Consider the following 26327-nt stretch of genomic DNA (forward strand, 5'->3'; position numbering starts at 1 on the left):
CGTGAGCCACACTGCAAGGCCCTGAGCAAGTCACTCTCCTTCTGCTCCTTTCCCCTGTGACACGGGGCCAGCGATGCTGCCGCCCCTCCCTGGGCGGCCGTAGGAGGGACTGCCCACAACCACACATGCAGAAGCCTGGCGCCCCAGAGGAGTTCAGTGGAGGGGACAGTGGTTTACTCGGCAGTAGTGCCCACGCCAGGATGTGCCTCATCGCACGAGGGAAAGGCAAACACAGAAAGGGCTCCTTCCCGCCACCAGCCAGCCTCTCCTGCTTGTGCCAAGATCTGTTCTGGCTTCGGGGTTTCCCTCCCTGGTCTCCAAGGGGCTGCAACCCTGAGCTGACAACCGAGCTGTCACAAAAGCAGTGAGTGTGCTGTCTGTCGGGGATGAGGAACAGATGGGCTGGGAAAGAACCAGCCAAAGAGACAGGCCCATCAGGCAAAAGGGCATCCCCGCAGCTCCCAGGCTGGGCTTCTCCTGTCTGCCGCCACCCCTGGAAGTCACCGTGAGCCCTGATGCAGAGCGTGTGTAGAAAGGGGAGAGGGAACCAGGCACAGCCCACTGGGAACCAGGCACAGCCCCTTGTCCTGCAGTAGAGAAGGGACCCACCCCCTGAGCCCCTCTTGGAGCAAGACCCTTCCCCAGCTCTCCTGGGAATGCACTTCCCCACTCTCCTCTCTGCTTTTTCCATCCTCTTCATCCTTTACTGCTCAGTTCCCATCCGGTCTCCTGCCCCCTGCTGCACGTGCTCTGGGAAGGCTCCCTGAGGACCACTGTCATTTGCCTTTTAGAAAGTCTGCGGCTTTGTCCAGTCCTGACTTCACTCAGTGGTACCCTGACTAGCAGTGTCCTGGAGACACAGTCCCTGCCCTCAAGGAGGTGGGCATCTAGTAGGCAGTCAGGCCCAGGAAACCAACAGCCGCAGATCACACCCTGCAACGTGGCCACGTAGTGGCCCAGACGGCATACAGCTCTTGCTGACAAACGTACAAAGACAGACACTGATTGGTGCCCTGTCCCACGGTAGCTGCCACCACCAGCCTCCATGTGACCACACCCACCGGGGTCAGCCCTCCCAGGGTCCCTGGCCCCATGCCCATCTCTTGATCCACACATAGACTCTGAAGGGGAAAGGACACCCAGGTCCTCTGGCCTCCCAGTGGGCTGTGTCAGACTCGCGACGGAGGGTCAAAGGCGCCTTGGGCAAGTCACATTCCCAGGTGCTCTTTGGCCAATCCTCTGCCAGCGTCAGAGGAGACAGAAGAACTATCGGTGGCACTCGTGCTCCCGTCTCACTTCCGTGGTCCACACATGTGGCCTGAGACCACGGTGGCAAACTCAACCCCTCTGGCTCTCTGCCTGCCGAGGCAGCAGCTGTGCCTGCCCCTGGGACCCAGTCAAAGAAGGGAAGACAGTGCTTTGGCCAGTACCTGTCCCTCAGCCTGGGCTCAGACACACAGCGACGACTGAACACCGTTCATTTGTACAGAACCTTCCCACGAGACACGTCACTGGAAGCCAGCACTGGCACCCACCCCACACCCTCTGCAGAAGAGAAAACAGGCCCTGGGAGGGGAAGGAACCTGTGCAGGGGCCAGTAGCTGCAGCCCAGGAGTGTAGGGCTCTGAGAAGGTACCTCTGGCCCCCCTAGCCCGGGCAGAAGAAAACACTCCCCGGGAGAGCTCCTGCCGCCGGTGCCGCACTGCACTGCTGCAGAAGACCTCCGTGGCCCGGAGGTGGCTTTCGGAAGCAACAGGGGAGGGGTAGGGGAGCGCCAAACGGTGGGGCAGCTGTCCGCCCCCCATTAGCCTGGTCTATTGAGTTTCACACATCCACATCCCTGGGGCCACAAACAAAGGCCTCACCTTTTTTCTGCACCATCTGTAGAATGGGGACAGGCATGCAGAGTAGCGAGAAAACATGAGGCCTTGGGCCTCTGTGCTGAATGCAGCCCACTTGCTGCTGCTCCTCACAGCAGACTGTTTTGGAGGCAGAGGGGGCCAGGCCACACGTCACCCACCACGTCCACCAAGGCAGAGGCCAACAACCCCACTTCACAGATGGGGGTGGAGGCTGAGAGAAGTGAGGGCTTGCTCGAGGTCAACTGAGCGGTCTCCCGTTTCAGAGCCTCCCCAGGACAATGATAGCAGAGCAGCCACGGCTACCACCCTGACTTGGTGTCACAACCCCAGTACGCGTGATTTCACGTCAGCCCCGCACAGCCCTGCCGTGTACGGGCGCGGCAGAGGCTCCCAGCTCCGGCGGGCCAGCAGCCCGCAGCCCCACACACCTCGGGGGTGGTCTTCACCCCGTACTTGACGCGGCTCCGCAGTCCATCGGCGTCGGAGGGGTAGGAGGGCGTGCCGAGCGCCGAGCCCTGCGGGAGCTTGTCGCACAGGTTGATGGGCTGATCCTCGGCGGTGGCGGTGAAGTCCACGGGGGCCACGGTGCCGTTGCCATTCATCTCGGGGAAGGCGGGGTCTCCCTGTGTGCTGCTCGAGGTGGACGGGTTCAGGGTGGAGGAGCCATTGCCGCTGCCGCTCTCGGAGGAGGAGTCGTCTGAAACGAGAGGCCTGGGTGTGAGGCTCCACCGCAGCACCCACTGGCCCCTAAGACCCCCCCTCCACCCAGGTACGTGGCCACGGCAGCCACAGGGGGTACTTGCCCTGTGCCGTCCTCGCGAGCATCCCTGGGCAGGAGGTGAGTGAGCGCTGCCGTCCCCGCTGGGGGCGCCAAGAGGCTAGCCTTGCCCCAGCCTGAGGTGGGGGCAGGGTCCCTCTGCCAGAAACTGGGGCCATCAGGGCGGAGCGGCCATGGAGCATGCCTCCTGCCCTCCACCCCACAAAAGCCTTATCCAGCTTCGGGGGCCAGGGAGTGAGTGGCTGCAGCCTCAAGTGTGACCTGCCTGCCGCAGGTCCAGAGGTCCTCGGACACGCCAGGGGCTGCATGGGGCCTGGCCAGTGCCCCCCTCTTCCTCCAGCTCACCACTGCCTTGCCCCTTTACACCCTCTCCCCACAGGACCCCTTCCCCACAGCAGACCCTCGAACTTCTCCATCCTCTGCCTGAGGAAGGTTGGCTCCACTGTGACACCCCTGCCCCTTAGTCACTCCCTCCAGCAAAAACGCCCAGGCCAAGCCTGTGCAGACAGAGATCTGCCCTTGGTGCACGGCCACATGGCACTGAACACCCAGAGCCAGGGCTGCGGGTGCATCCCTGGCACCTCCTGGGCCATCCCTGCTTTCCTGAAGTGACAGCCCAACAAAGCCCTGTGGAGGGCGCCCCCTGCTGCAGACAGCGCGGCATTGCTGGGGGACCTAGGAGGACAAACTTTTAACTAGGGGGTTAGACACTTCAGATAAATTCCAGGCCCCTTTTCCCCACCCTGCCCCAGCCTCCTGCTTGATCAGCTGAGAAGGCAGAGGCCCAAGCTACGCTCAAGCTCCCGGGGTCACTGTCAGGTGAGTACCGCGTGGTTCCTGGTGGCGCCCAGGTGCCCAAGCGGCTCTGCACCTGTAACCTGAGTGGGTGGGGGAGGGGCGGCCACTGTGAGCCCTGACCGCCTCCCAGGCCAACCCCTCCCCCAGGCCAGGGTCGCGCACGACCCCACCCCCACCCTCCCAGCCGGCAGATTATGAAGATTTAGTTCCTGGTGCTGGGCACTGGGCACGCGCACCTCCGAGCGTCCCCATGGTGACCAAGCGGCTCTAGCTCGCCAACCAATCACTGGCCTCCCGGCTGCCCAGGGGCGGGGCCGGGCTGCCCATCAAGCAGCCAGGGCCCAGGGCAGAGGGGGATGGGAAAGGCCTTCGCGCCATGGCACCCCTCCCCCTCGGCTGCCGCAGGTCCCCTGGGCCAGGATGCCCCTCCTTCTGCCCCTCTTCCTCTGGGCAGTCACTGCTCTCTCCATCCTCCTGCAGGGCAGCTCCAGGCTCTACTTAAAGCCACCCCAAAGATCCCCCCCGCCTTGCTCAGCTACATCCCACAGTCCCCAGGCTAGCCGCCCTGCTACCTCTGGAACCTCACTGCCCATCCCCTCCTCCTCAATCACAGATGGGTCTGGTTTTCTTCTGGCAGTGTCTCCAGCGACCAACCTAGATATTTGTAGAGTGAGTAGTATTTACTGAGCACCTACTGCGTGCTGGCTCTGTCCCAGGCTGAGAAACAAAGTAGTGACTATGACCCAGATGCCAGCCCTCCTGGGGGGACAGACGCACATTACTGAAACACACAGAGAGTGAATGGGCCACCAACTTGCCAAACCACATCCAACCCAGCCCCACCCCATCCAGCCTCCTTGGCCGACCTCCCCCTTCAGCACCCCAGCTCCCCTCGGTCACCCCACCCTTTCCCAGCACCAGTCTAATGATCACTCCCCTGTTCCCTAACCTTCCTGCTCCCCACAGCCTGCCCAAGAAGAGTCGGCAAGAGTGCCGGGTGTGTTCTTGGTCCCATGATCTCTGCAGCCTCCCCCAGCCCAGGTCCCACTATCCTGGGCCACTTCTGAAGCCTCACACCTCCAGGCCTCTGCTTGGGCTCTGCTGCCTGCCTGCCGTGTTGCTTCCAGCTCAGTAAATGTCAGTCCACCTTCAAGACCTGGCTCAACGCTACCTTCTCAGAGCAGGCCTCCTTCCTCCGCTGTCCCTAAGAAGGAGGTACTCAGAGCTCCGAGCCCAGCCTGGTACCCATCCTTCCGAGGGATACTTCATGCCTCCTTCAGCGGCTCAGGGTCAGTCCTGAGAGCTGCCGACCTCCCCACCAGGGCTGGGCCCGTTGCCAGAGAAGCCCCAGAACCCGGGATTCAGAAGTCTCTGCCAGGGTCAAGGAGCTGAAGGGCAAGGATTGACACCCATCCTGGCCAACTGTCTGAGCTCCTCTGAGCTCTGGCCGGTGCCCATTCTCAGCTCACCTTGCACGTGTGACTTCACATCCTGGCACCACCCCCAAAAGGCCACTTGCTTGACCTCAGAGGGCCTTGTCTTCCTCCTCTGGAAGGAGGGGTTACTAGGAGGGTCAATGGGCACCACACCAAGCACAGAGAGAGCCAACTGTCACTATGCTCAGCACGGGCGTCAGGCCGACGGCCTCCTGCAGCATCACACCAGGAACGGGCCCAGAGGTGGCACCCTGACTGCCTGCCTCCCGGCCAGATTCCCTCCAGGGAGGATGGACCCTCTTGCCCTGTGCATCTCCAGGCATGAGCATGAAGGAGGCTCGGGTGCTGTGAGGACACACGCACGTGGGTGTGAGTGTGTGCACGGGTGCGTGTGTGTGTTCCCAGGGCCCTCCAGCTCAGGAGCCCAGGGTGCTGGCCCAGACTCTTGAGCTGCCAACACCCTCACCCCAGGGCTGTGCACCTCAGGCACTGGCTCCAATGGTGGCACGGCCCCTCCGAGTAGGCAGATGCCGCCTCAGTCTGATAGGGGAAGTGGCTGGGCAGATGAGACCCAAGAGGCCAGGAGCCCTGACCTCCTGTAGCTGTGCATTCCAAGTTTTTAGAAGAAACTGGAAATATGCACCATTATGTAAATGTCCAGATTTTTAAATACTGGTGACTGACTTACATTATTCACATTCTGAAAAACCTTACTGGACAAACGGACAAACAAAACGTGGTCTATCTATGCAATGAAATACTATTCAGCCATAAAAAGTAATGAAACTCTGATACATGCTATAACATGGATGAACTGTGGAAACGTTACGCTAAGTGAAATAAGTCAGAAGCAACAGGACGGATACTGAATGAGGACACTTACATGCAATATCTAGAACAGTCATGTTCAGAGGGACTGAAAGTATATGAGGGGACACCAGGGACTGGGGGAGGGCGGAATGGGGAGTTATTGCTTAATGGTTACAGAGTTTCTGTTTAGAGTAATGAAAACTCTGTTTTGGAAATAACGTGTGCTGGTTGCACAACATCGTCAATGTACCACTGCCGCGTTGTACACTTAAAAATGGTTAAATGGCAAATTTTATGTTTTACAAAATTTTTCACCACAAAAAATTCCCCCAAAACAAAGCAAAGCAAAAGTCCTTGAGTAGGCCAGCGGGCTCCAGTTTACAAGCTCCATTTGCTGCCGCCGCATGTATCCACGGGCCAAGCCTCTCGCGCCTCCACTCTGCATCTGGGGTCAGGGAGACCCAGTGACACACACAGAGCCCTCCTCTGGGGCATAGGTGAGTCACAAGTGCCTCCCCCCGCCCCCAACATGCCGCCCTTAACCTGCTCATGGGCTGCCTGCAACCTGGGGTCCACTTCCAGCCGACGAGGGAGGCCATGGGCTTTAGGCAGAATGCAGCGGGGCTGTGTATCCTTGAAGACACCCCTTCGCCTCCTTTCAAAGTGGGTGCCATGTCAGTAGACAGCACCCGGCACAAAGCACCCCGATTCCCTGCCCCCGCCCAGGCCTTCTCACTTCGTAACGCACATGCTTCCCGAGCGTGGCTTTTCCAGGCTGGACTGTGGGCTTCCGGGGGCCCCGTGGAGCCCAGCTCGGTGCCAAATCTGAGGTGGGCACGGTAAAGGGAGGTGGGAGAGGGACAGGGCCGGGAAGATGCTGTTCCTGCCCTCGTCCCTTCCTTTCTCGAACACTTACTGGGTGTCAGGCCTGTGTGGGGCACTGGGGACACTGAGGTGAAAAGATGGGGGTGGTCACTGTCCTGGAGCTCACGCTCTAGGGAGCAAAAAACCAAACATAAGGTTCTAGAGGACGCTGGGCTCTGGAGAGAGCCTTGGAGTTTCTCGCCTCTCCTGTCCCCCCACCTCCCCCTGCAACCCCTTCCTCCTCTGGGAAGCCCCCTCTGACTGCAGCGGCCATCGAGGCCCCAGTTCTGGACCACCCGCTGCGGGTCTCACCCCAGGGAGGGTGGAGCTAGGGTGGCTGCTAGGCAGGTGGGAGGCAGGGCAGGCTTTCTGGGAGAAGCCTCCAAGGAAAATGCTGAGAAAGCCCTGGGGCAAGGGCTGAAGCCCCCTGACCAAAGCAGGGCAGAGGGCTGCTGAGGAGAAGAAAAGCAGCTGCATCTGTCCAGAGGCCCCGAGGCAGCGGCTGCATCTGTCCAGAGGCCCCCGAGGCAGTGGTGATGACCCAGCCCCAGTCCACGGACTGAGTTCAAACCCCCAAGTTGAAGCCAAACTCTCCCCAGGCCCACTGGGCCCTGCTGGCAGCCCCCCACCCCCGCTGTCACCCGCTCTGGCTGTGTGCCCTGGCCTCTGCCCTTGTTCCCTCTTCTCGGGACACTGTGAGTTCCCTTCCCTCCAGGGCTTTGCTGAAAGGTCACCTTCCCAGTAAGACCTCCCTGCCCCCACTCTGACACACTGACCCCTTTACCCGTTTTTTTCAGAGTGTTTATCACCTTCTCACATATTATGTCTATGGTCTGTGCCCAGCGCCCCGGTAAGCTGCCCCGGATCGTTCCTGCCTCTCCAGAAACCACACCCCTTCCTCTGGTGAGGGCACCCCGAGTCTTCCAGGGTGAGCATGTGTCCCAGGCCCGGCCAGTCAGCACAGCCCATCACAGCGATCCCTGGTGGGCATGTGACCAAGCTCGACCCATGAAAGTCAGTCCAGGGGCTTTTGCAGGAACAACTGGGGAGAAGTACCCTCCCCTCACCACAGGGGCCGCTGAGCCCACTCAGCAGGGAGGCCCTCACCCGGAAGGCAGGGCTGACAAGCTGGCACAGACAAATCCCCCCTAAATCCGTCCGTGCCCAAAAGCCAAAGGAGGCCCTAGACTTTCTGGTTACAGGAGCCAATGATTTCCTCAACCGCTAAAGCTGGCCGGAGGCAGGTTGCATCACGTGTGCCTGGTTTGGTCTCTGAGTAATCCACGGTCCTGCCCCCGGGAGCGCCCGAGGGAATGCAGCCTCCACTGGCCCTCTCCTCACTGTGGGCCACCCCAACCCCAGGAGGGGCCTGCAGGGCCCGCCCTCCCCCAGCGCCCGGCACAGCCCTGGCCCAGAGACCTGCCTGTCACCGTGTGGGCAAAGAAGAAAGAGGGAGAAACATCAACATCCCAGGCTGGGGCACGCTGGGCTCTGATCCATTCCTAGTTCTCTCCTCCTCCCGACCCTCTCCAAAAAAATGTGACTTAAGGGAGTCACGCACGCAAACCCTTGCCCGAGGAGCAGGGCTGGGGGAGCAGGTGCGCGGCCTCGCCGTCTCCCGACCTTGGGCACAGCCTGCCTCCCTGGCTCCTCTTATCTGCAGTCTAGGGAGTTGCCGCTGACGCCCTCTTGGGCTCTGACACTTTATGATCCTGTGAAAGAACCCAGCTGGCCCCATGGGCACCAAGGGCCCAGTACACGGAGTGCAGGAGTTGGGCCTGCCGGGGGTGCAGGCCTCCAGGCACGGGACACGGAGCTGGAAGTGACCCTCTTGTCTCCACCTGGTCCTTATCTGTGCAGCCGTGCCAGGAGGCCCCTCCAGGGTGGGCACCCCACCCACGGCCGGCCAGCCAGAGCCCCGAACAATGCCAGCAGGACAGGACGGCCCCCAGCCTGTGACTGCAGTGACAGGGACAAGTGCAGTGCGGGGCCACAGGGAAGCGGCGGGAGTGCACCCCTCCCAAGCATTTCCACAAAACCAGGCCTCCCTGGCTCCGGCGAAGGGCAGCTCCCCGGTCTGGGCAGGACGCAGGGCCCACCACCTGTGCCCGGAATGCCTATGGGCAGGGGAGGACTGCGTGCCCATCTATGTAACGTGGGGCAATGCACTGCTATTCAAATGGGGGAATTAGTGATGAATGGGGGAAATTGTTCCTCCTTCTGTCCAGTCTCCAGAAGGAGACAAAAACCCCTTTTACCTCGGCAAACAATGCCCTTATGTGGGCGCCAGCACCCCGCAGTCCGCACAAGCCCGGCTCTGTGCGAGCCGCCAATCGCCACACCAGGCTCTGGGGCCACAGCCGGTGGCGCCCTCTCCCAGGGGCGACCCTCACAGGCTCCCGAGAAGGGCTGGGCAAGAGCGCGAAGGTCCACCGGCCCTGGGACCACAGGCCGGGCCCCACCAGCCCAGAGTGCCCACCTCAGGCTGCCCGCTGTGGCCAGAGGTGCGGCTGGGCTGCCGCAGGAAGCGCCCCCTCCTGGCGGGCTTCCAGGCAGGGGAGAGGAGGGGGCGTCGATAATTCACACACACAGGACACAGCCCGGAGGAGGCGGGGAGGGGAGAGCGCTGGAGCCGCAGCCCCACCGCGGCCCGGCGGCCCCCAGGATGTGGAAGAGCCAGCCCCGCCTCCCCCCTGCCACGTGGCTTCGGGCTGCAGTCCGGGGGCCCTGACTCTGCTCTGAATTTGGGGTGCGCGCCTCGCCAGGGCTGGCCTCCGCTCTGACAAAGGCCAGTGGCCAGGCTGTGTTGACATGATGCCTAGTTCCCAGGAGCACCCGGCTCCTGGCAGGCTTACCCGGCTCTTCCTCCCGGAAGAGGGCCCTGGGGTCAAACGGGGGACACCGAGGAGTTGGGTGAGGCGGCGTCACTGGGACCCCACCATCCTGGGCGGTGGGGCCACGCCGGGCATCTGCCCCACAGTCTGCCTTTGGACCCCGCTGCCCGCCTAGCTGCCCCTCCTGAGCGCCACCCCGCTCCATCCCTGTGGCTCCCAAGGCCTGGCCCGGCCCCTGCTCCCCATACCAGCTCCACTCCTGCCCCCAACACCCCCAGCACCTCTACTCCACAGCATCCACCTTCCTGCACTTTTATGACTCGTTCCTGAAGGTGGCATCAACACCTGAGCCCTCAGAGTCCAGAGCGGCGCTGTCCAACAGAAACGTAACGCGAGCCACCTACGGAATTGTCAGTTTTCTAGCAGCCACATTAAAAAACGTAAAAAACAAGTGGAATGAATTTTAATAAACTACTTTATTTAACCCAATATATCCAAAATATGATCATTTCAACTAATAATTAATTCCGTGTTAAATGTGAGATACCTCACATCCTTTTTTCATACAAAGCCTTTGAAACTCAGTGTGTATTTTACACGGTACACCTCAATTTGCACGAGCCCTTTTCAATAGCGGTCTGTGCCTCCCATGTTAGCACAGACCCAGATTTTTGTGACTTCCCTCTAAAACTGAAATCATTTTGCTCAGTGCAGGGACCCTGGGGTCTCAGCCCCTAGAGAGGTGTCCAAGTTGCAGATGAGAGTTGGGGTCTTGGGGCAGGTGGCCTGAGCAGGGCTGGTGGCGGGGCACTGGGGGCAGGCGCCGCCTTCGGTGGGGGTGGACACCAAGTATGTGGCAGGCGCCAGGCAGACTCATCGTGCCTGATTTGCACAACCACCCCCCGGAACAGACATCAGGAAGGAACCAGAAGATCCCAGAGGGAAGTCATCGGCTGTCTCACAGTGTGCATGGAAGAGCACAGATGAGCCCCAGTGCCTGATTCCCCAAAGCACCCACCCCTCATGCTCTTTCCTCTTTTGGCCTCCATCTGCCCATCTGTACTATGGGACAGCCCCCACCCCTGCCACTGTCCCACTTTCTGCCGGCCCTCCCCAACATATCCTGGCCCAATGTGCCCCGGGGGAAGACACTCCCAATATGGACTGCCTGGGTCTTTGTCTTCCCAGGCCCGACAGTCTCCCTGGCCCCACCCTCAAGGCCAAACACAGGCAGTGAGCCCTCAATGCTAATTCAGTGTGCAACTCTCTAGCTGAGATGTCCCCTGCACCCCCTCAACCCAACCCCAAAACAAATGAGCGAAAAGAGCCGCTTCGGGCAAGCATGTGTGAATGATTCATGGGGCCGGGCCCTAGCCCCAGAGCCTGTGTGCTTGTGCGTGTGGCTTCTGAGGGCCTGGCAGGCCTTCTGCCAGACGGCTAGGAAGCCCGTCTGGGTTCGGTGCATCCCAGCCCTTAGGTCAGAGTGATCAAGCCAGCGTGGCCCCGGACACTTCCTGGTTCCTGGGAACGTGGCCTGTGGACAGGCTCCGGTGGCGAAGCCTCTCCGACACACCCCTCCCCCGGCCTCCTCTCCAGCACAGCAGGCCTGCCTCCACAGAGGGGCAAGAGGCTGCTGGGTTTCCACGTGTCCTGGGCTGGGGAGGGGGGCGGGGGGAGCAGGGCTCTGACACCCCGATGGCTCAGCAGGCCTAGGCGAATCTTCCAGGTGTCGGGGGGGATCTCCCTCTCCCTTTCTCAGCAGGTGAACTTTACCTCTAGGGCCCTGGAGCGTGTCCTGCCCTATGCCCCTATGCGTCTGGGGGCCTGTGAGGGCCTAAGACCCTGGCAGCCTGCACAAGGCCAGGGCTGTGCAGGCCTGGCCTGCTCCGGGGATAAAGGGATCTCTCGGTGCTGTCTCCCAGCCTCCCTTACCCCGCAGCGGCAGGAGGCCAGGACAGCCCAGCATTGTCTGTGCCGCCTGCAGCCCAGCTGATGATGGACACTTTCCTGTGACCCGGGCCTGGCAGGGTGGCCCACGGCCAATCCCCGGAAGGGCTTGGGCCCTAGTTCTGGGGTTGGGGGGCGGGGGCAGGAGGCCGCCGCCGCCACTGCCTCTCTCCATCCGGTGTGGATGTTCGGAGCCTTGAATTGGAGCAAATAGCTCCTGCTCTAGAAGGAGGAAGTATGTGACCTGTAGCCAGAAAATAAGGCCCAGACACAGCTTCCAGTCTCACCTGAGAAAGGTGGAGTCAGGACCAGACCAGGCGTGGGGGAGAGGAGGCTCAGTTTAAAAGCCCACTGCAGGAAGCCATCCCAGGGAGGCCACTGTGAAGGGGCCACAGTCCCCCCACATGTGACAGTGACCAAGGAGGATGCCCAACGACGAGGGCTGGGTCCACAGTGAGCAGGCTGCAGCAGGCTGTGAAGCCTTGGGGCCCCGGCTGGGGAGACAGCTGCTCCAACCGCAGGGGTGGGCCCGTGGGAGGGTGGGTACCATGCGCACAGAACACGAGAAGTGGCCGCGGCTCGGGTAATGCGGGCGATCGTCTCCGAGCCTGCCTGGCCTGGCCCCAACCCCGCTCGCAGTACAGCCTCTCGGCTCTCCCCTTGCACAAGCAGCTTCCATCCCCGGCCAGGAACACTCCCGTGGCATCCTCAGTGCCCGGCACAGTGGCCAGCACACAGGAGCTAAGCTGCTGCCCGGGCGCCTTCTCCTTGGACAGAAGAGCTAACTTGCAGCTGCCCGTGGGGCTGCCCATCAGTGAGGGAGCCTGGACGGGTCTGGGGTTTGCAGATTAGAGAGCAGGATCCTGGGAGATGTAAGGTCCCCCAACAGGCCCTGGCACACGTGGGTGGTGAGTGGGACAGGAACTCAGGAGATGCTAGAGCAAGCTGTGGGTGCCCAAGCCGCGAGCTTTTAAAGAAAGCCGTGGTCAGAACCCCACAGGGCGCAGTGGGCAGAAGGGATCAAGAAAGACCTGGATGGATGAGGAGACAGGACTGGACCGCATGGGGCAGTGAAGGGTCGGGTGGATGGGGTAAAGTGAGGCGGACTCCTGACCCACCTACAGCCCCCTCAGCCTGTGAGTGCCAGTCGGCCACGGACCCCAGCCTCCGGCTCGTCAGCAGAGGCTCCTGCAGCTGCCTGGCCACCTGAGAGGAAACGATCCCCTCTCCGGTCACCAGCCTTCCCTGTCCACACACTGTCCAGTCCTCACCCCGCCATCCAGTGACGGGGAGGGACTGGCCCCAGGCCACACAGCAGACAGGCCGCAGAGGCAGAATCTAGCCTGGGCTGGCTCACCGTGGCTGGGGTTAGGGCACACTCCTCCTGCAGACCCACCCTCCGTGGAGACCGGCCCAGGTGGGTGAGGACGGGGGAGGCGGCACTGCTGTAAATACCGAGCCCTGGGCAAGCAAGTCACACACCTGCTCCCCAGGTGACCGCCCCTGCTGCTGCCCAGTTTGCGTGTCTGGGTAGTGGAGCGCCACACCCAAGGGCAGCAAGAGTCAGGAGGCAGGAAGCCTTGGTCTCCTCACAAAGGGCTCCTGAGACACACCAGGATTAATGGCTGCAGTCACGCAGGCCACGCTCCAGACAGCAGCCAGGGATCAGAGGTGAACAACTTGCTTAAGACCCCACTGCAGGACCAGGGCAGGCCAGGACCTGCTCGGGAGAGCCACGGCAAGGTGCCAGGGGCTGCCGGCAGGGGGCCGAGTCCGGGAGAGGCCCTGGGCCCACAGAGGCGGCTTCACCTCTCTCCTTCCTCCCGGATCCCCTGCGTGCCAGCCTCTCGCCTGGCCTGGGCCCTCTCTCCTGGCTGAAGCTTGGGGCCACAAGGAGCTTCTGGAGACATGTGACCCAGGAAATCCCCAACGCTGGCATGCAGCATCTCCCTCCCTTCCCAGCCTCCTCCTGACGTTCTGCCCAAGCTTCCCAGGCTGTTGACACCTGCCTTCGACATCACAACGCAGCCTCCTCCGAGAGGCTTCCGCTGGTCCCCCGTCTCTGCCACCAGCTTCTCAAGAGCCGTTTGCCGGGCACCTGCTCTGAGCTGAGGACTGGGGATAAAGCCCAGAAGAGGACACTCGGCCCCGAGGCTGCTCCGTGCCGCACTGTTTGTGACAACAGAAAAGTGGGGGCTGGGATGTCCTTCCCCATGAGTGGCCCAAACATAGGCTCTGGAGTCAGAGACACCCTTGTGGCCACTTGGAGTCCGGGCACGTTACCTCTCCCTCTCCCTCTGCACGTCAGGCCTAGTCACAGCTCTGAGCTCACAGGGTCGCAGCCAACCTGCCACCAGCGCAGAGCTGAGCAAACAGTGGGCTCAGGAATGGGACCTCCAGTCACTGGGGTGACCAGACAACCTTTAAAAATGCCGTATCAGCGATGGGGAGAGACGAGACACCATGTGGGAAAAAACGTGGGTCCAACACTACACGATCCCTCCCCCCCACCTTTTTTTTTTTTTTTTTTTAAAGGAAACGACTTCGATTATATACACAGAAAAGACTAAGAAAAACAGCACTGGTAACATTGGTAACTTTGACATTTTTTTTTTTTTGCTCCTGTTTTTTTTCTGTTTTCTACAATGAATGTAATACTTGTGAAATAAGGTAAAAAATAAGATACGTTTCTTCGAAGACACATCTCCTGCCCTCAGAAAGCTTACAACCTGGCGGGGGTCCCACGTTCTGTGTGCCTGTCCCTCTCCTGCAGGTTCCTTGAAGGGGTGAGGGGTTAACATCCTCCCAGGCCACAGGGCTTGATATTCATGTGACAAGACTGGTGGAGAGCCCTGAAAGAACCAAAGGCTTAAGCCAGGACCCTCAGCGCCTTGGTCCAGCCTCAAGACGTGGTGATGGCCACTGGAGGAGAGACTCCAGACGTCCAGTCTGCAGGCAGAAAGCGCCGGCACCATGTCCCTGGAGGGAGGGAAGCTCCGAGGTCCAGTGGGTCCCAGAGGCCCAAGGCTGGAGGAGCCTCCCATCTGAGAGGCACAAACAAGAGGCCCCCCAGGTGCCCCACAGCTCCTGCCCAGCAAACCCCAACGGCCCTGCAGGAAGACAGAAGCAGGACCCCCGGTTCTGCCCTGGCGGTGACTTCCTGTCTGCCCGGAAGGTGAGTAATGTCCACTCCCCACCCCCCGCATCCCTTCTGGAGGCCAGGCCTCACATTTTCCGCTCAGGAAGAGGCAGAGCAAGAGGCCTGGTGAAGCACATCAAGGGGAAATGGAAGGAGAGGGCCCTGGCCTGGCCATGCATCTGACATCCAGCAGCCTGCTGGCTCACCTGCCCGGCCTGGGCCCTCTTTCGCTTACTCATTTAACAGACACTCCCCCTCACTTGCTCTGTGCCAGGTGCTATGCTGGGCACCAGGGAACTGGCTCTCAGGGTGCTCAGTCGGTCACTGGGGAAGAGACGGTCATCAAACAGATAATCCCACTGACGGGGCATAACTACAGAGGGATGTGCCGTTTGGTCCTAAGTCAATGCCAGACCACCGTGTCTCTGGACGGAGTCTCCACAGTTGGCTTCTTCCAACTGTCCTCCTCTCCACCCCCTAAATGCAGCTCCTGGGTGTTTTTCCAGGCACCTGTGATGAGACCAGGGCTCTGTGTGGACTCAAAAGAAAGCCCAAAGCCTCAGCTGGGGCTTAGTGGAGGGTCTGGAGGGGACCTGGCTGTACGTGGACTGCAGGCAGTGGTGGGAACAGCCTGGATCACTCAGCCCTGGATCACGACTCAGAGAAGGTAGTGCTCTGAGTTTGGGGGGACAGCCTCCTCTGGTTCCCAGGCTCCCGTGCCCATCTTCCGGGGAACCTCACACACGACCTCGACGCCTGCCAAAGAGGACAGAGGAGGGCAGCAGCCTTGGCAACCCCTCCCGACTCTGGCCAGATCACCCAAGTTCTCTCACTGATCAACAGTTCCCTCCCCTGAGACGGGACAAGAGCCCTGTGCTCACCCGCAGCAGCTCCAGCCGCCAGTGAAGAAGCACCACGGGGCTCCCCGGCCGAAGCAGCCGATGCTGGGATTTCAAGAAGCCAGGAACGGGGCCCGTGAAAGAGACCTGAAGCGAGGCCCCGCAGGCAGTGGCAGGCTCGGGGACAGAAGCACAGCCGCGTTTGTGTTCGTGGCGAGCACACTCCCACAGCTGCTGAACCTCAGACAAGCTCCCAGGAGTGAGAACTGGCCTGGTTCATTCCTGGTCTCAGCCACGGGACCTGCCCTGCCAAGGCCCAGCCCTTACCTGCCTTTGCTAAAATTTGAAAAAGGGGGAGGGAGGAGGAGGTGCTGGAGGAAGAGGAGGGCCCCCGATTCACATCCACCAACAGGTGTGAATCTGTGCAAACTGCCTGGTTTCTTGAAATGCTCTGGCTGTATCCCTGAGCAGCAGGGGTGGGCTGCTGCTCCCTGGCATGGCCTTGGGAGTCCCCACACTTTCTGGCTAAAGGAAAAGACCCAGGTGCTCAGACTGGGGGGTATCCTCGGGAACAAAGGAGCCGACTTGGCGGGGGCAGACCTCTATCCCCTCTGGAGGGTGCGCTCGGGGGTAGGCCTCAATAAGTGTTCGCTCCTTTATTCATTCGGGCAACAAACATTCAGCAGGCCCCTATGACGTGCCAGGCGTGCAGAGTCACCGGGGACAGCAGAGGGCGAGATCCACGTGGTCTGCCCCTTGCGGAGCTCACAGTGGGGGCCTCAGACTGAGGACCCCCGAGGCAGGACCGAGGGCCAGAGACCGAGCGCCAAGCCGTCCTGGGGGTCGGTGGCGTTGGGGAAGCTTCTGGATGAAGGCACAGGAGCAGGGAGTGGAGACCATGGAGGGCTGTGCCTGGACGCACACAGAGCCCCTGCCTGGCCTGTCCCTGCCCAGTCCTTCTTTAACAACAGGGGACATGAGAACACCCTGAAGCCCCCAACGGTCTCCCACCGATTCACTGATGGGAGTGGGATCTCAGCTCACGTCTACACTGCAGGCACCTGCAGAGGGAGGGCTGGAGGACTGGCCAAGGACTCCAGGCCGGGTCTGCGCCCAGCTTTGGGAGCCCACTGGTCTGGACAGACACGGGAGTCACCACCAGATCTAGGACCAGAAGGGCAGCAGAGACCAAGCCAGCCGGTCTCTCAAAGCCTGCGACCCCCTGCACTGGGTCTGGGTCGGCCTCTGGCCAGCACGTCAACCCACAGCCTCCAGACACAGCCTCTGATGAAATAATTAAATCGATGGTATCGTGGTCAACACCATCCTCCCTGTCTCCAGCTCTGGCTGCCTGCCCTCATAAACACCCTCGTCCTGTCAGCGGGCCAGCCTGCCTCGGCCCCAGCACCCAGTCAGGAGGGACCTGGGCGGCCGGAGGGGTGGGGGACACGTGTGATGACACACACCCGGGTTGGCGCCGCCACCTGGCTCCTGCAGGACGGGCTGCGGGACACACTGACCCCATTAGCCTCCGTGGCTGGGGAAGCCCTGTAAACCCCACAGAAACACTCCCTTCTGCTACCTGATCCTGGAGGCCCCCCCATATCACCACATCTCCCTGGAAAGTGTCTCTGACAGAGCTGAGACACCCCCCACCCCGCCCCCCGCCAAAGGGTGGCTGTAAGCAACAATAACACGAGTTTTCTGAGAATGAGTTGGGGGACTAGGGCGCCCATTCAGTCCTACTACTCTGGGGTTTTTAAAAATAAATGCTCTGGATCCTTCCTGGGAAGGTGTAACCGACAGCCTTGGGCTGAGCTTTGCTGGTGTGGCCCTCGGTGTGGCCTTTGGCTGTGGCCCTCAATCAGCTCAGATGAGGCGGGAGGTCAGCTGCTGGGCACGTCCGGGCCCCAGAGCCCCCCGACAGCATGCGCTGCCCCTGCCCCGCTCCCCACCCGCGGGAACGCTGGAGCTGGAAGGCGGAATTGGTCTGGGAGGCTCGCAGCACAAGGGGGTCCTGCTGACCTCATGTAGCGTCAAGGGACAAAAGCCTTTTCTTTCCCAGCAGCCTCGAACCCCACTCCTCACAGAACCACACCCTGGGCTCCCCAGACCCAGGCGCAGCCACCCCCAGTGGCCTCCGGGCTGGGTCTCCTCCCAGACAAAGCCGGATTCAGGCCTGGGAGGGCTGTGGGGAGGCAGGCACGCGGGTTCCGCCATGGAGACGAACTTTGACCCAAACTGCAAGGCTCCTACTCCTTATTTACTCTTTAAGGCTAGCCCGTTTCACAGAGTTAACATTACACCCCTTTTTACTCCTGCACCTCCCGCCCACATTCCAGGCCCCGACCTTCGACCCCTCCTAATTGCAGCTCTACACCCCAGTTCTCTCCAGCTCATCCCCCACCCCCAAGCACCTCCTCTGGGAGAGCAGAGCCCGGCCCGCCCGGGACGCTGTGACTACAGGTGCCACCCCACGCCCACAAATGCATCTAACTGAGGCAGACACCGGAGTCCCAGAGCCCAGCCCCGGGGCTCAGCGTGGGAGCACCAGAGTGGACCTCTGGGGTCTGACTCTGACCCCAGCGCTCCTACCCCAAGAAAGGAGCCTGTGTTCCAAGAGAGGCAAGAGAAGGCTGGCTGGCAGGCCCTGGCGGGTGACAGCTCCTCACCAGACCACCTCTCATCCCAAGGGCCTGGGCACACACGTGGACAAGCGCACTGCCTGCTCGCTGACCAGGGGAAGGGAAGGGACCCTGGTCCTGTAGCCTCACATCCAGGCCACAGAAGCCCAGCTCTTGTTTTCGTTACTGGGCAGCTGGACTGTTCCGGGTCAGGCACACTGTTAACCTTCCCAGACCTGAACCGTGATAACTTCAAAATCCATGTCCCACCAGCCCGTGAGCATCAGAGCAAACAGGGAGGACACCATCAGGCTGCCTATCCCCGAAGAGCTCTGAGCCCTTCACCTTTGGGAGGAACAACTGTTCTCCCCGGAACTAGGGGCTGGGGGCAGTGGGGCCTGTGGAGACGCTGAGAACACTGAGGGCAGCTGTCAGCCTGGGCCCAGCCGCCCCCAGAGGCTCCAGCCCAGATTCTACCCCTGCCCCCCCTACCCGCCCCCCCGGGATTCCTAGGACCCTGCAGGCGGGGACACAGCCCCTCCCCCACCAGCCACAAAGGGACACTCACCGTCCTCTTGGCTGTGGAGGTTCTGCGGGCTCCGCATCCTCTCCTCCTGGCTGGGACTCAGGCTGGAGGCCAGGTGTGGGTCAGCTGACATCCATGTGGAGTCGTTCATATCAAAATCTTCACTGCTCACAGAAGTTTCATCCTGATCAGGGACAAAGAAGGTGGGCGTTCAACAGGGACGGGCTCTCTGCAGCCCCTCGGCAGCATTCTGGGAGAACCCCAAGGCCCGTGGGCGTTTGGAGGTGCCCCCAAAGGCTGTAGGGCGCCCCCAAACCTTGCAGTGGGGGCTGGGTTGCTCCCCCTACCCTCCCATGGAAGTGGCTCGGGCTCTGGTTCCTGTCGGAAGCCGGGGCTGAGGGCCGGCGCTGTCTGTAATTGAAGACAATTACGAGGTTTCGCATCCTGTAGGGGCGGATCGCAGGGCCTGGCTCTTACCCCTGTGAGCCAAGGCTGAAGCAACCGCTGTAAACAAGGGCCACTGCTCCCCACTCCCTGCCCACAGCCCGGCGACGAGGGCTCGCTCCACGCAGGGCCAGGCGAGCAGAAGTGGGCAGCAGGACAAGCCGGGCACCACCGAGGCCAGGCTGATCGCGCCCACCACGCCTGCTTCCCGACTCCCGTGGAGCATGCATGGAATTCCTTTCTCCCACTCCCCCAGCCCAGAGGACATTTCTGTCTTCCTCCTTCCTAACCTTTGCTGTGCTTCAAAGATATGCTCTTGGGCGGCTTCCAGAGCTGAAAAGGCCAGCCCCAGAAGTATAGAGAAGGAAGGGGGTGGGGCAGGCGAGGGTTCGGATCAGACCGCAAAGGGGGTTCGGCTCAAGGGCCTGGGGGGCCGCCAGGGCCTTCCAAACAGCCGGAGGGCCTGCTGTAGAGGACCACGCCTGCCTCCTCTCCCCTCGCTGGCTTCAGTGAGCCCTTGGCCAGTCATCAGGGAACCCCCGGGGCGGGGCCCCTTCAACCCAGCCCTCCAGTGGGAAGGGACCCCACCTCCTCCTGGCCCAGCCTCTTTCAGGGGCAGCAAGCAACTGTGTTTGGGAGCTGGCTGCAAAACGCAAGAAAGATGACCCAGCGGCTCCCACACCCTGGAGCTCTGGCTTTGCCCCTTCCCCTTCCCCAGCAAGATACAGTGGCCTCTGTGGGCCCCCAGTAAGGACCTCTGGCAGAGCACTACCCCCCAAAGGCCTCCCTCCAGGGGCCCCTCACAGAGGTCTCTTTTATAGCGAGCAAACACACTTCGGTTTGAACTTTCTTCTGCTGCTGTCCAAGGCAGACACATCTGCTCTCCAAGTGCTGGGGAACCAGCCTGGATTATCCTCACTCCCTCCCCCACCGGCCCGGCTGGCAGGGAGTTTCCTGGAATTTATAGCTTCTGTGCAGCACGAGTGTGCACCCTCTGCGGCTGAATCAGGAGGACTCAAGCCCGGCCAGAACGCCAGCTCCGCCCAGCTCAGGGGTCCCCACGCAGCACGCCCAGAGCCTCAGGGGACGGGGACCACATGTGCTCTCGTGCCCTCTCCCCACACACGCACGCACTCTGCTTCCCTCCCACGGGCCGCCCTGCTCCTCATACACAAGGACGCTCACTCACACACTCACTCAGACTGTGTTCTCACACCCGGAGGGAGGAGGGAGAGACACACGTTCAAAAGGTTCTCTCTGCACAAAGGGCAACAAGACTCTCCCTACGCTAACAGGACAGGACCCAGAGCGAGGGGTGGCGGGCAGGTGGGGAGAAGGACCCTTGGAGGGGTAGGGCCATACAGGTTCTGGGAGCCAGGAACTGGGCCATCCTCGCTTGGGGCCCTGGCTCCTTCCTGGCTGCCCAGGGGTCACTGTGCTCAGGGTATGACCTGAAGTCCCTGCTGAAGCAGGAAGGCCCTCTCCTGGCTCTTGGGTATTGTCGAAACACTCATGGTTTAAAGGACCAAGTATTCTGTTCACATCTGGGAGTAACATCTATTCAAAATGCTCCGTCCGTTTACTCAACAAGTATTTACTGAACACCTACTATGTGCCCAACACCTTTCTAGGTGCTGGAAAATTCAGCTGTGGACAACTCCTGGCCTTCCCAGTGCTCACTGCCCAGTGGGGGCGATGGACAATCAGCAGAAAAACTCATAATATCAGGGGCGACGAGGGCTACAAAATAAAGCAGAATAAAGTAGAAGAAGAGGAAGAGGGACCTGCAGGACTGTGTTTGCCAGGGTGGCCAAGAGGAGCCTCACTGGTCAGGAGACAATCAGAGCAGAGGCCTGCAGAAGTGAGGGAGGTTGCTGGAGAGGGGGTGGTCCACGTAGGGAGTGCACCACGCACCAGCACGTGCTGGTGGCTTCCAGCAAGCAGCCCGGAGGCCACAGTGGCCGGGGGATGGGTGAGCGGTGGGCAGCGGAGCCATGCGGGGCACGTCATCTTGGGCAGCCATCTTCAGCTCAGAGAAGGTGTGTTCCGCTAAACACACAGGTTCTCACTGAGGAGCAAGAAAAAGTCCGAGCTGCTGGCTGCAGCGCTGAAGGCTCCCACATTCTAGCCCCACCTGGCAGCGTTTAAAACAGTAACGACAGGGCTTCCCTGGTGGCGCAGTGGTTGAGAGTCCGCCTGCCGATGCAGGGGACACGGGTTCGTGCCCCGGTCCGGGAAGATCCCACATGGCGCGGAGCAGCTGGGCCCGTGAGCCATGGCCGCTGGGCCGGAGCGTCCAGAGCCTGTGCTCCGCAACAGGAGAGGCCACAGCGGTGAGAGGCCCGCGTACCGCAAAAAACCAAAAAAAAAAAACAACCAGAAACAACAGAAGCCCATGTTTATCAGGTGCCAAGTGCGCCACAGGCCCGCTGGGTAGGTGCAGTTATCAGCCCCATTCTACAGATGAGGAGGCTGAGGCTCCAGGGGGTGAAGGCACCTGCCCAAGGTCACGAGCTAACAAGTGGCAGAGCCACAGGTGGGCGGTCCTGGAGGCCCAGAAGCACCCTCCTTCCTGCCCCTCACCTGGAACGCCCGCACTGCCTCGGTGCCCCACAACCCAAACTCCAAACGCACGTCCGTCCCCCTGGCTCCATCAACTCCAGCTCAGTCTCCATCGTTCCTTTCCTTACACCCTCTGCCTGCCGGTACCATCAGCCCTGGCACTTAGGCAGGCACAGAACTCAGCTGCAGCAGGCGGCACAGTGGCTCTCCGCCCTCTCTTTCCCCAAGAAAACCTTAAGTCCTCCCAAGAGCGGGGACCAGGCTCTACGCTCTCTGGACAAGGCCAGCGAGACCAGTCAAATTGGCTGAATTGCCTGGCATGATACTGGTGTTTAATGAGGACGCGGCAACAGTTTGACAATCAGGGACGTGGACCCACTGAACACAGCTCCTGAATGGAGACCATATGAAACCTGGACCCTGGCTGCCGTGCCGCATCCCCCCCTGCAGCTGCCAGGCGCCCCCATGCAGAGCCTCAGGTTTCTCTGGCTCAGATCACTTAACTATCCACCAAAATGGCCCCCCTCCACTTCTCCCTGCCCTGACAGGCCAAACGGGGCACAGGTGGGCTAAATTTTACATTGAGTTGCAATCGCCCGATAATGAAGAGCACCCAGTGCCCACACATGAAGGGCTCTGCGGCAGGGGTGTTATGAGATTTCCTCGCAACAGCCCCGCAGAGAAAGCAGGCACCCGTGTAAGGCCTATCTCCAGATCTGGCGCCCGCCCCTTGGAGACCTGCCTCAGCCCAAGGGCACCGTAGCTAGTGGCAGAGCTGGGATCTGAACCCAGGCTGTCTGTGCCCAGAGCCCACATGACAGTCCCCCACACCGAGGGGCCCCCTCACCACACTTCCTCCCTTCAATCGGAAGAATCAGATTCCTTAACAACAAAGTGTCTCAGGACGAGACCCAAAGGAAACTCCGTGGGAGACGAAGCTGTATTTACACCCATACCCACACCCAGCTCACTCTCGTCAATGAGTCGACGCGCACTTACAGAGCATCTACTGTGTGCTGGTGTTACGTTAGGGGCACCAAGACTGTGGCAGGGCTCCTTTCCTCCAGGGCCCTGTTATTTAGGGAAGAACAGAGAAAAATTCTGACCCACTTGTAAGCGCAGAGAAAGAAGGGGGCTGGGGAACCCCCTCTCCAGTTATCTACCGACCATCCAGCTCTCCCCAGCGAGGGTTCCTACAACCCCCAGGGTTCTGCCACACGAATCCCTGTTTTGTGGGTGATGGTTCTAGCTAAGCTTCTGACACCACTGATACAGCAATTTTCTAAGTGAGAAATCAAACTTATTAAACCTAACTTTAAAAACCTGCCAAACTCTTAAGTTCCAATCAAAATTAGCTCCCACACCCTCACTTCCAGGGCTGACCTGGGACAGAAGGTTTCCCAAGCCCCCTCTGCCACCCACCTGCTACAGCAGAGCTCCCAGCTGCAGAGGGCAGACTGTAACCTCACCGGCTCACACTGAGCCCAGGCTCCAGGAGCAGCCCAATTACACAGGCAATTACCAGTACACAGTTCAGAGCCCATCAACGATGAGCAGAGGGGGGCACAGCCGGGCCTGAGGACCTGCGGGAGATGCCAGCGCAGGCTATGAAGGGCCAGGCCCAGAGGTCATAAGTCGGGCACTGCTTGTTTTTCCCTCTGGAATCTCAAGGGAACTCAGCCTACTAATTTCTCTTTCTTTAAACAAACTTCAATGAAACTTACATTAGAAAATAAGAGTGTGTACAATCCATTACTTCCAGGTCCCCTCTCCCTAGACCCCACGTGACTGGCCAGCCAGTACCCCCGGCTCCTCTCACCTTACCTTCGGACACCCTGAAGCCTGCAGCCTTGCCCACCTGTTGACAAAAGTCCATCATTTATTAGGCACCAAAGGACCTGAGCCACTTGCGGGTCACAGGGCGATCAGGTCAAATGTTCTTCTGAAAAGGGAACACAAGAGTTGGGGCAGGGAGAGGGGGCAGGCAGACAGCACCCAGACAGCCCCTGGGACACACCCCAATCTGGCAGCCCTGACTCTGGGCAGAAGGAGAGGAGCCGACCAAACCCTCCCTGCTCTTATCTGTGGTCCAAAATTCACGGGCAGGTTCAGTTTCTCTCCACCCAGGTTCGGAGGCCCTTCCTCCTCTGCAAGCAATAGTACCAAGCACGGCTCAGCCCAGGAGGAGGAGAAAATGGGAGACCAGAGGGGAAATGGTGGAAACGCGCCTGTATCCATGGCACGTAACCAGGGGCAGGTGCTATCAGTAACCTGATTATTTTACAACTGGGGTCACTTTCTCGGGAACTGGGTTCCTGGTGCCTCTGAAGTTGAGCCATTTGCATCCTCCAGGACAGGGATCCTGGGCTTTGCCTCCACAACATTTTCCAGGCCTTTCCTCAGAGCTGTAACTCTATCTCTACCACTTGCTTTGAGAGAGAAAAGGAGGAGGATTTGCTGTGAATTTAGCGCAGTTGTGAGCCGTAAGCCCTGACCAGGAGCCTTCTTGGGTGTGTGTTTCAGAGGAGGGGCGGAAGGCAGGCATGGGCCAGGCAGGAAACAGAGCCCCTCTCTGTCCAGCCCTTGGGGTCTTTTTGATGAGAAGCTGAAGCTCCTGCCAGAAAGACCACCAGGCTCAAGGCAGTTGCCCTGGCACCGGCCCTAACCCAAGCAGGCGGGCACCAAGACGGAGAAAGTGAGCACCTCCTTCAGGAACACCTGCAGGCCCCTTCCAGGCCCTGGAAATTCTTCAGTGCGAGGCAATTCCCCCCCTTGTCTCCATGTCAGCGAGCATTACACACACAGCCTTCTGAGCATGCCAAGGAGGTACTGAACCGCATTTGACCCCAACTTAACCACTTCAGTTCATCAGATGGCTTATTAATGGAAGACGAAAACCCTCCAGGATCCAAGGCAACAAGGGTTCAAATCCCTGTTGGGAAGGAACAGCACAAATGAAATCGTAGGGTGGTCGGAGCCACAGCTCCTGGGAGCTGCGGGGCCCCAAGGCTGCAGCTCATGCTCCTTCCCAAGCCCACCTGGCCACCAGGGGAGGAGGCCAGCCTCCCGGGGACACTCCCGCGCAATTCCACTCCTTCCTGCCAGCGTACCTCCTCTGCTTCCTAGTCGTACAAGCATACAGGCTCATCTGGGAAATGGGAAGTGGGGAGGGCTGATACAGCTGATCACCTAGCACATTCTAGGTAGCCCCCCCCCACACACACGTGCACACACACACACACACATGCACACAGCGTCCGTCAGAAACATGTTCGCATCTACACAGGGACGCTCTGTTGTCTTTGCTGTCATGGGTGCCTGGATGCTGGGGTGAGCATTTTCAACACCTTCCTACTAGTGTATTGAGTGTAAAATGGGCTTTTGTTTCCCAAGCAAAGGCAACTGGCTGTCTTCCCAGCACTCCTCACCACGAGGGCCTCACTGATACCCCAGGCCCTGCCTTGAACAGGGGTCTCTTTAAAAGGGAGGCTGGAGAGATGAGCTTCAGTAGACAGGGTTCTTCCAGCCAAAAAGAGGGCTGGAGAGAAATCACTCTGCACTAATCCCCTGCAGGAGTTTCCTTCCAAGAAAAGGGCCCAGACAAGTCAAAAAAGTTCTTGAGCAACTCAGGGGCAGTTCAGCTCCACATGGCCCCAGGGTGACGGAGGCCACAAAAGCTTCCCCAAATCAGCCTTTCCAGCTGGGAGGAAGGCCCTGGGTGCTCTGTTCCTGCTGTTCCTCAGGAAGGTGCTGAATGGGGTCTTGGCACCCAGCCATGGTGCAAGGATGTGGGAGGAGGTGCTGTCTCAAACCCTGACTCTCCAGGACAAGCCCACCTTGAGATGGAGTTAAATTAAGCTTGATATTATTCATTCATGGACACACTGAGGCCCTAATGGTTTTCCAATATAGGGGTAATTTACTACCTGGGGGCTAAATTACCACTGGGGCCTGGGCCCTAAATGGGTCTTTCTCCCAGAATGACCTGAAATCCAGAAGCAGAGGGCAAGGCAAGAAAGGGCCCCTGGTCAGGACTCTCTCCTGAGGAGCTGTGAGAGCCCCACAGCCCTCTCCCCATGCCCCCCACCTCGTAGGACAGGGGCCCAGGCTGGGGTTTCCAGCTGATTCTGGGATAAGTAGGGCTTTATCTCAAGGGAGGATCTATTTCAAGCCACAATCCTTCTCAGAAAGAGGAGGAAATCACAGAGTCCAAACACCATTTCAGGTGAAATCAGGAGGTTATTAATCTCCCCTCAGAGCAGACAGAAAGAAAAATCAATGTTTTAGAGGGGGGAAAAAAAGGTTCCATTTGAATTAATAGGTTTGTGGCTTCTCCATTGATCAGTGCCTCTTCACACTTTCTTTTTGTGCTTTTGTGCTCTTGGGGAGGAGGGAGGAAGAAGGGAATGGGGAGGAGGGGGGTGGGCCTCCCGATAAGGAAAAGGACGCTCTAACCTTAACCTTTCTCCAGGAATAATGCTAATTAGCGAGGCTTAGTGAGAACTTCCCCCAGGAAGCGCGGCCCGCTAGGGACGACCGGACTCGGGCAAACGCAGCTCCAGGTGGGATTGGGGGTGGGGAGGGGGGTCACTTCTGAACCTGAGCTGCTGGAATAAGAACGCGAATGGCACTCCCCCACCCCGCCGCCGGAAAAAGTGTCCAGCCTTGGAGAAGCGGAGAGCGGCGGACGGAGGTGTAAATCCAACTTAACCCGGGCGCGCGCCCTCACTCTGGCCAGCTGCCCCCGCCCCATGTGCCCCCGTCAGTAAGGAATGCCCCTGCGACAGGGGCCGCCGACGCCTCCAGCTTCCGCTCCGACCGAACACTTGCCAGGGGCATCAGGTCCGCTCCGGGGAAGGGCGGG

General features: G+C 60.1%; 1 protein-coding gene across 8 annotated transcripts in view; it reads right to left on the reverse strand.

Moving 5' to 3' along the window:
* NOL4L (nucleolar protein 4 like) overlaps nucleotides 1-26327 on the reverse strand; it is a 129675-nt gene that overhangs the window by 10628 nt on the left and 92720 nt on the right. For 4 of the 8 annotated variants that reach the window (XR_010935210.1, XM_067707814.1, XM_067707817.1 and 1 more), the window contains 2 exons: nucleotides 18500-18641; nucleotides 2291-2559 (listed from right to left, as the gene is read on the reverse strand). Coding sequence is in view for 7 of the 8 variants with exons in the window: in XM_067707814.1 (XP_067563915.1) it covers nucleotides 2291-2559; nucleotides 18500-18641 (411 nt within the window). In the remaining variant the exon portion in view is untranslated. Of the gene's footprint in view, nucleotides 1-2290; nucleotides 2560-18499; nucleotides 18642-18773; nucleotides 18909-18934; nucleotides 19101-19191; nucleotides 19539-19735; nucleotides 19774-26327 lie in introns of those variants that run through there. The other 4 variants (XM_067707819.1, XM_067707815.1, XM_067707818.1 and 1 more) reach the window with 4 other exon arrangements.

Source organism: Pseudorca crassidens, chromosome 15, assembly GCF_039906515.1.
Source record: "Pseudorca crassidens isolate mPseCra1 chromosome 15, mPseCra1.hap1, whole genome shotgun sequence".
Lineage (NCBI taxonomy): Eukaryota > Metazoa > Chordata > Mammalia > Artiodactyla > Delphinidae > Pseudorca > Pseudorca crassidens.